General features: G+C 46.5%; 1 protein-coding gene across 5 annotated transcripts in view; it reads right to left on the bottom strand.

The window, feature by feature from the left end:
* Positions 1-9,311, bottom strand: part of TAOK3 (TAO kinase 3) — a 94,084-nt gene continuing 84,773 nt past the window's right edge. For all 5 annotated transcript variants that reach the window (XM_076353367.1, XM_076353366.1, XM_076353368.1 and 2 more), the window contains 7 exons: positions 8,374-8,610; positions 7,625-7,753; positions 6,460-6,663; positions 3,450-3,689; positions 2,255-2,467; positions 1,618-1,800; positions 1-1,458 (listed from right to left, as the gene is read on the bottom strand). In XM_076353367.1, the coding sequence (XP_076209482.1) occupies positions 1,297-1,458; positions 1,618-1,800; positions 2,255-2,467; positions 3,450-3,689; positions 6,460-6,663; positions 7,625-7,753; positions 8,374-8,610 (1,368 nt within the window). In that variant the 3' untranslated portion in view covers positions 1-1,296. The remainder of the gene's footprint in view (positions 1,459-1,617; positions 1,801-2,254; positions 2,468-3,449; positions 3,690-6,459; positions 6,664-7,624; positions 7,754-8,373; positions 8,611-9,311) is intronic.

Genomic DNA, 9,311 nt, shown 5'->3' with positions numbered 1-9,311 from the left:
TTGTGATGAACACTTTTATTTACAAATATAATTAAAAGCTCTGACAGTTATTCATGCTCTTCCTTGGAACCTGAAAAATGTTTTTGTTGTTTTGTTGGTTTTTTCCTTTTTTTTTTTTTTAAAGTGCATGCAAAAGAAGTAAAGCCTTTTTTTTTTTATCTTTTTATTGTAAGAAAATACACAGTTTGAAAGTGTGAATAATGCAATATTTATGACCAAGATCATGGGGTTGGGGGTGGACTTGGGGGAGGAACAACAAAAAAAAAAAAAAAAGAAAAAAGAAAAAAAAAGAAAAAATAAAGGGCTGGGGATGATCTGACAGACAGCGTTGAACTCCAAGTACTGAACCGGAGAGTGGGGGGGGGGTGGCTGGGAGCAGGAGGGAGGGGGGGAAAGAAGTAAAAAAATTTTTGATCAGAGAAACAGTTAAAATACAATATGAAAATAAGTAAAAGCTCTCCTTAAATTCCTTCTATACACAAAATACACGATTTGACAAAGCCCAATTTGTGCTACTGGGATCCTGTGGGCTCATTTAAGTGTATTCACATTCTCTGCGACAGCAGAAAATGATTATGATACAATCAAGAATATGCCGAGGACCGAGGTCTCATCCCCGCCTCGCCTGGCATGGTTCTTCTAAAAATCACCAGATCTTCGCCCCGCCCCTCCCCACCCCCAAAAAAGTAATAATATGTCACCACTGATATGTACATCACGATTAAGTTTTTTTCTGTAAAATGTATCAAATTTTTCAATCTTTAATAAAATTTTTTTATTATTTAATTATTCCTGATGAATAAATACCAAAAAAATAAAAATAAAATAAAATTATGCAGCAGCTAGTTAAGGTAAGGCTGCGGATTTAGTCTCTCTCCCCCTGGGTTTGTAGGTATCATTTGATTATTATTTTTTTTGCTTGTACTTTCATTGATTGGTGGTAAAATGAGTGATTGCTCAAAAGCAACATACATCCACTTTTTTTTTTTTTCTCCATTAAAATTGTCTCCAAAGTTTTCACTGAAACATTTTTAATCATTGCACAGAGACATCAATACTGTGACATACTATGGAAAAGACCGCCAAGGAGCTGTCCTGCACCGGGACTTGACACAGGGGGAAAGGGGGCCCCTGATGGAGTAAGAATATACAGGCACTAGTCCGACACGATGTCAGTAAGAGAGACAGAAAGAGAGAGAGCACGCCCGTTAACATGGGGAATGTTGGTTTTGCAAGTTTTATCATTATTTTGTTTGCTTTTTGTCTTTTGTTTTTGAATGGCAAAGAAATTTAATCTCATCTATAGTCCTCCTTGGGGTACTCTAACGTGACCAAATTCCCAAAGCCCATTCGCAAGCTCTCCATGTCAAACGTTTCAATCTCTCGCTCCTGCCTTTCCAACAGAAACTTTATCCTCTCGCTGCGTTCCTTCTGGAGGGCGGCTAGCTCCTCTTCGATCTGAAAGAAGCACAGTCGGCAGCCCCTTAGCAGAGCACGACCGCCCCGGGTACGGCAGCTCCCGGCCGGGTGGCACCGGGTGCGCCGTGCCGACCCCGCGTCCGAGGCGAGATCGACACGTGTAACCAGGTACCCCCCGGCAGCCCACCCAAAACATACCTTTTGTTCAAGATGCGCCCTGCGCAGCGACACCCGTTGCTCCAGCTTCTGGAGTTCTCTTTCATGCTGTGCTTCTGTCTGCATCTTAATTTTGCTCTGGTATGCGTTGAGCAGCTCCATCTCCTGCTGGAGTTGCAGTCTCAGGGCTTGGCATTCTGCTTCTTGGGCCTCATCCAGCCGTAGCTGTAAGATCGTTGGGAAAACAACATTCAAACCTCCGCTAGTAATTTCTCTGCTCCGACACTACTGACATGCCGTTCTCCCTTCTCAAAGCCGGGGAGCCTTTGGTGCTGGTGGCAGAATGAGAAAGCAGGAAGGGCTTCATAAAACAGCTGCTTCCCCACTCACACAGAGGCAGAAGCCTCAGAGAAAATCCAATTCTAAAACCCAGCATGCCAGGGGCAGCGGGGAAAGGATGCGTGTTCTGCGGGATGCTTGTTACGAGAGGGGAAGTGCCGCCTGATGCGCTGTTTAAAACCATTGTTATAAACGCAACCGCATCGCTCACCATCCAGTGGCTAGGACAGGAAGAACGCAGCGTGCTGCAAGGACTGATGGCCCGACTGTACCCCACCTCCACGCACCTTGGTGAGGGACCCCCTGCCCAGGGACAGGAGGTGCCGGACGCTGCACCTACCGCTTGTGAGGCCATCATCTCGTTGATGCTCTGCTCATACTGCTCTGCCAGGATGGCGAGCTTCCTTGTCTGCTCGTCCTTCAGACTCTTCAAAATTGTCTTGTGCTCACTCTTTGGAGTTACTTCCAGCTGGTGATTCTTCAGTGCTTTGTACTGCTTAGTTTGCACTTTGCATGTGTCCTGGAACTGCTTTTTGATCTGCATTTCCATAGCCTGCCAAGGAAGGAACGGTGTGAAGAGCACAAAGAGCTCTGGGAATGGAGAGGTTATAGTACATCCAAATGGGCGGGTTGGTGAGAGACAGCCACAGTTCCCCTTGTGCTCTGTGCTGTCTCCTGCCCCTGTACCCGGGTAAGCGGGGTGTGCTTCACACATAGAGCGATCTAACGAGCAGCATCAGCTCAGGCCCTGCTTCAGCACTGACCACGGGCCTGGGCCAGGAACAGGATCCACTAAGCCCTCCACAGCCCAGGGCATTTCCATCTTCTACCCCTGCTTCCTGCAGGTCACCCAGCCCATCACCCTGCTGCCTGCCTCCCAAAAAGCGTTTGCTTTTTCAAGGCCTCCCATTTTGCTACCTCACCGAGGCCTCCACAAGCTGCCTCCCCCGCCTTGATCACGTGCTACATGGAGACTGCAGATCTGAGAACTAGCGAGGGTGTGACAAAGTGAATAAAAGCAATGTGCCTTTTTGGATGTTCAGAGGAGGAACACAAATCTCCCACAACAAGCAGCTCAGAGGTTTCTAATCAACCTGCAGCCAAACTGGGGCAGAGCACAGTGCTCAGCACACCCATGTTCTCTCTCTGTTGACTTTGAAAGCGAGGAAGCATCACCCAACCCCTTTCCAAATCGAGGTTTATAGGCTGACACCAGCAGGGGTCTGAAGCAAGCACAGCTCATCAGAAGCAAATTCTGTAACACTTTGCTAAGGACTAGCCTATTTTTACCCCGCAGCCTCAATTAGCACGGCACTTAAAGAAATCCTCAGTGAGCTCTTTGCTATAATAGCCCACAACTTTCTTACACCAGAGCAGCCCTGCACAAAGGAAAGGGATGCAAGGGAGAACACACAGTGCTGGTGGAGAATGGTGGTTCTGCAGCACGGATGCTGCACAGAGGAGGCAGCAAGCACACAGACCAGCCTGCCTGGCAGGACAGAGGTTGGAAGAGGAGGAAGGAAAGCTTCCAGCACCTTCAGGTTCTTTGGTTGCTGCCGGAGCTCCATGAAATGCTTCCTGTGCAGCTCCCGCTCTCGCCGCTTGTTGTATTCCAGCTGGTTCTCGAGCTCAGTCTGGTGCTGCAGCCGGATCAGGTCCATTCGCAGCTTCTGCAGCGTGTGCAGCTGCCTGTACTCCAGCTCGCGCGTCGACTCGTCGTGCCGGATCAGCATGGCATGCTCCATTTCCTTCTGGGTCCGCTTCTTGTTTAACTCCTGCACAAGAGGACAGCAGAACACACAACAAAAGCTGAGGAGTGATCCTCTCTGCCCTGAGATGTAGTAGTAGAGTTTGCGAGGCTGGGTGTCCTGGTCACTCCTCTAGATGACATCAAGGACTTCCATGTGCCACAGGGAAACACAAACCCAGCAGCATGACGGGAACACTAACGAAGCGGCCACCTAGCATCCATCCATCCCCCTGTAACTTGTTCCTCTAGCAGCTCCTGGATCACCCAGGGAGTCTCCAGCAGGTGGCACTGGGACCACACGCAAGCCCTCTGCGACTGCTGAGAATCACAGAAGTTTTTAATAAATACATCCTGGGGCGCTCAGAGCTGGGGGGGTCTGGGCTGGGGTGACTGACAAAATCGGGGGCTCTTAAATTACCCTGAGCCCCTGCTAGGCACTGGGAGATGAGGCTTCTCTCGTATCACTTATACTAGAATGGCCAAAGCAGAGGTGAACAGCTCCAACACACCACATCAGGTAAGAAAAAGAATTTAATCTACCACGGTGTACAGGTGGGTTTTGGCCCCAGGCACAGCACGTTTTTTAAAGTGAGGATACAGCCCAAGCCTCACACAATTTTGCAATGTGCACATAAGAGTTCCTGCGCATGGTGCCCTGCAGTCTAGGAAAACCTTCACTGCGTTACAAGCCAAGGAAGAGGAAGATACCGGATTCTCTCCCTGATTACTGCTAATATTTCTGTCTCAAGGTATCAGCAACAACCTGTGGAGCATGGTGCTGAATCCAGCTCAGTCAAGCAGTGATTACAGCTGTACCCCTTGCTGATATTTGGTGACCTTCACAGATGGTCTGCTGGTACGTCTCAGTTTCAGCTCACAGGTTTACAAACTCATCGCCGTGCTTCGTGCTAGACTTAGACAGGCACAGCAGGGGCTGCCTCGCACTACACACAGTGCCCAGCACAGGGAGGGCCCAGTGTTGGCTCAGTCTAACGAGTTGCTGCAGTAGAAGCAAAAAAATCTAATTATTCTGAGTTATTGCTTGCATGTTGTAATCCTGTTGTAATTCTCAACATCAGCACCTGCAAAAAGGCACTTCAGCCTCTTTGGCTGTTACAACTGTGACAAGTTTAAGCCAGGAGGATGGGGAAGGAAACAGGGCCAGGTCTTGTCTCTTCATTCTTAGCCATAAGGATGTTGCACGTGTTTACATTTAAGCAAAACTTGCACCTTGACAGCCAAGATCAAAAATTAGCTCTACTGGTGTGCTGAAATCATTTCCCACTTGCGCAAAGGCTGGCAGCACACTGAACAGACAGTACGTCAGCCCATGCAGTGAGCTGCGGCACTTGTGCCTTCATCTTGGGACAGGACAGCCAGCCTCTCTTGTGCCCATTCCACACCTGATTTCAGTTCACACAGTGTGAGCAAACAGAGGCACTCCACTTCTCTCAAACACTTTCCCACTTGCACAAAAAGAACCTCTGTGGTTACTTAAAATAGCAAGAAAAAAAACATTTTGAAAGTGTTATTTACTTCAGGTGTCTGATCCAGTGAATCTGAACTAGTTAGTAGGGATGTTGTTTTCAGGAAATAAACACTTAGATCACTCTGAAAATTAGGTCTCTTAAGAGCTTAAACGCAGGAGCTCAGAGGAGTGTTTCCTGGTTAAAATACTATGCTAGGCAACTGAATTCTGTTCTCATCCCTGCCACAGAGCTGAGACGCTGTGATAAGGGTGCCCAAGTCTTGACTTTTCACAGTCATTCATTTTCAGGGTGTCCAAGTTGAGATGTCTGGATGTGATTTGCAAAGCAGCTGAGCAGCCCCAGGCACATGTGAAGTCAAGGGCAGCAAAGCTCTGAACAGGTAAAATACAGGGCAATGTTAAGTATGCCAGAAAATTTGATGGTAGCAGAATAAGTAGAATCATAGTACATGATTATTAGAAATTTTTGACCACTCACTCGCTCTCAGCCTTTACTAAAATACCTTCTCATCTGATAGTCTTTATGCAAAAATAACATTCATGAAGAATTCATATACTATAGTGCTGACCACAGAAAAATCTACAAGTGATAATTCTTTCTCCAAAGTGGTATTTGACTACAGGCAGCCTGTAAGGCAAGGGTTAATAACTAATGAGGGAAAGCAAGATGTTGAATAGCTTCTCATTAACAAACTACCGCCCATTCTGTGCGCTAATTTGAGCAGAGCCCAATGGAAAAGCAACATCTGATTATTTGAAGACAACCAGAATGCAGACACACGAGAAGACTGTATTTTTGGTATTTCTTACATTTATAGCATTTCATTCTGCAACATTAATATTGTTCTTTTAAGGTTATTACTGGTTTATCACACATATTTCAACGGTGTGAGTTTTCTTTAGCTGATGAGTAGAACTCCTCACGTGATGCTTTCGGCTATCCCACAGCTCTCCCACAGGTGGCCCTGGCACTCAACACGGCACAAACTGCCCCGTGCTGTGAAAGAAGCCCAACAGGATCCCCCAAAATCTAATGCCCAGGAGCTCAGATGAAGCATCTGACCCAGAGTGGGTGGCCCACATCATGTTTCTGTCTGCAAGTCAACTATGCCACCCCTCCTCAGTTAATAAAAGCAGCCACATCTGTGTGGAAAACTATTTCCCAAAACACGTTTCCTACGTTTTTCTCAGTTCTGTTTAGCAACTGGAAACATGAAGATCTAATGTCAGTCAGCAAACTGTTTCATGGACATGAAGCTAAAACAATTAAAGAAATGCTTGGGAAAGAAAGTGAAGAGTGCCATACTTCCCGAATGTTCTGCTGCTCCATCTCGTGCCGCTTGATCATCGTTTTTCTCTTGAAGAAACGGCAGTTTTTGTCATAGTAGAGTCTCTGCTGGCTGAGAAGATGGGCCTCCTCTTCAGCCTGTGTGTGCTGCAGGTTCTCTTTATGTTTGGATATTCTTTCTTGCTTCTCTTTCTTCGGCGTGCTGTGGTCCTCATTCATTTCCTGCATGCATACAGAGTCAAAAACAAGACTTCCCTTAGGATCACAGTGACACAGGACTTGGAGGACCTTCAGTCACTGGCTACTCCTCTGCCATTCAGCTCACAAAAGGACACCAAAATCCTGACTACACCACCAGGTACCAGCAGAATCAGACTCGTCACCTGGCCATGCCCAGCCCTACCGCCTCTAGAGTTGTATTATGACCCACCAAGAGGAGGAGGAAAAAGTGGCCATTAAACACAAACATCTCAGGGGCTAAACAGTGCAGCAATGAAAAGAGCGACACACCACTGCAGGGGAGGCTCTGGCTGTCCAGGAAAGAGAATAGGTCAAACCCCTGGGCTCCCTTCCCAGCTCTGCGCCTGTTTTGCAAAGGAGTCCAGCTTGGGCTTAAGTTCTATTTCAACAGGACTCATGCTCGATTCTCTATCAAATCAGATACCTAACAGGGCTCCCTTGCTATTCATTTTCTCACCTCTACATTCTTAACAGCAAAATTTTGCAATGTGGTGGGGACTCTGTACTTAAGTAATGCAATTTGGGATAGATAAGCTATATACTAAGTTACTTGTTTTTCTAATTCATATAAGCAATCACAGGGCTTTTAGTCAAGTGACATCTAAATGGCTGCTCTAACTGCTTACAGCTTTAGCAAAAAAACAAATGAGGAAAAAGGGGAAGAAGAATTCTCTATGAAGTCCCTTTTTCCCTCATCACCCTTGGCTACAAAGATTCTGCCCTACAGCAAATTGTGAAGGCACCTCTAGCACCCGTAGAGATTATTCTAGAAATGCTGCCAGATGCTCCCAGTTCCATGAAAGTTTACTTGCTGAGAATCTAAATTTGCTTCCAAGCATGACAGTATCCCTTAAACCCCTGGGCTGGCCCAGATTTATCAAAACGAAAGTCTAGCTAATGTTCATTCCACACCCCTTCAGCCCTGAAAATGATGGTTTCTTGCCTCTTTAATCTTTTCCTTGCAAAGCTTGTATTGTTTCTTCTGACTTTCTAAAAAGGTCGCCAGGTCTTTCTTTTGCTGAGCCAAAATCTGTTGCTGGAATTTCTTTTCATCTGCTGCAGCTGCCTTTGCCTGCAAGGCACAGAGAGAAAAAAAAAGAAAAGGAAAAAAACCAAGCGTGAGGGAGCAGGTACTGAATCCAGCACAAATCAGTCTTCTGTTGTGTGCTTTTTGGTCTGTCGTTCTCCCATCACTGTGCTAGACAAAGCCATGAGCATTCAGCCACATAAAAGCTGCTTGCACAAAAACCCCGTAATGCCCACATACACTTAAGAGTTTCCTCATGCTTCTCATCTCTCCACCAAAACCACCCCAGAGGCTAAAACCCCACTAGTTTACTATATGGATGAACGTGTTGACTTTTAAACAAACTAACAGCCGCAAGCTTTGTCACTGCCTCAGCCGTGAGGTAGAAGCTCCCTCCAAGGTCTCCACAGAGTTTGTCCATCTCTTTTAGCCGGCTGTCAGTAGCTACAGTATTGGTTGATGCCAATGGAGTGCCCATCATCCAGAAGGTTGACTTGTAGCTGTGAAGCTATTTCACAAAACTGGCTAGAGCAGCTCCAGACAGTAACCATACAGCGCACTTAAGAACATGGGTTTTAAGCAGTACTTCCACAGCCTTCTCCTAGAGATCTGGTACGCACCTCTCCCTCCAATCCTCTTGTACAGCTAGGGAGCCTATAACTCACCTCTTTCTCCATCACAGCCACTTGCTTCTTGGCCAGCTTCTCCAGCTCAATGGACGAGTTGTTGGCATGCGTCTCCACCTCCTTCTGCAGCTTGAGGCGGTGCTCGTCCATCTCGGCCTTCAACTTGTTTTCCAGGGCGATCAGCTGCTTCTGGTGCTGGCGCCGCATCCGCTTATATCCTGACATCTGTTCCCGCAACTCGTTCTCCTGCTCATGCTCATGGATCTGTCTTGTAACCTGATGTCAGGAAAAGGGGAAGAAGTGCTACATGGCCTTCTTCACAGACCAGCTGTCTCCATATTAGCTGCTTACCTGTAAACCAGACCCTGCTTTGCTGTACTCTTAGAAATCAACTTTCAGGGAATGCTGTTCCAGGTTTCAGAGGGTGCTATTGTTTATTATCACAAACCAGGCATAACGTTTCTCTCTCTTGATTTCCACCCCCCCAATCTTTAATGAGAATGTTATGTGCGTTTCCACTAACACAGCAGAGAAATGTCATGTGATGAATAAAGGAAACAGCAGGTTACTTCTGGAAACAAAGGCGGCTGCTAGACAACCTTTTTCAGACACTGGACTCAAATCATGAGGGTGACACGGACTTACAAGACGGCATCCATTTTAAGAAACACCCCAACCCACCCATTCCTTCCTTCCTCCCCAAGTCACCACTGTTCCAATTCAGTCCCTCAATACCTATTTTCTGCAACAAGTAGCCTCCTTCAAAATTTCTTCTTAAAATTCAAGAGGATGGCAGACTGAGCTCATTCCCTAACGGAACTGAAAGTTTTCTAACAAGGGAACACTGTTCTGGAACTGTGTGCTCTTAACAAGATTGATCAGATGGTCTAAGCAGATTTTAAACCTTGCTCAGCTGAAACAAACTCACAAGTTCCACATTCATTTCCATGCCTAAGTGCACGCATGTGAAAGGAGGA

Source organism: Aptenodytes patagonicus, chromosome 15 (assembly GCF_965638725.1).
Source record: "Aptenodytes patagonicus chromosome 15, bAptPat1.pri.cur, whole genome shotgun sequence".
NCBI lineage: Eukaryota > Metazoa > Chordata > Aves > Sphenisciformes > Spheniscidae > Aptenodytes > Aptenodytes patagonicus.
This window is presented reverse-complemented; position numbering and strand designations above follow the sequence as displayed.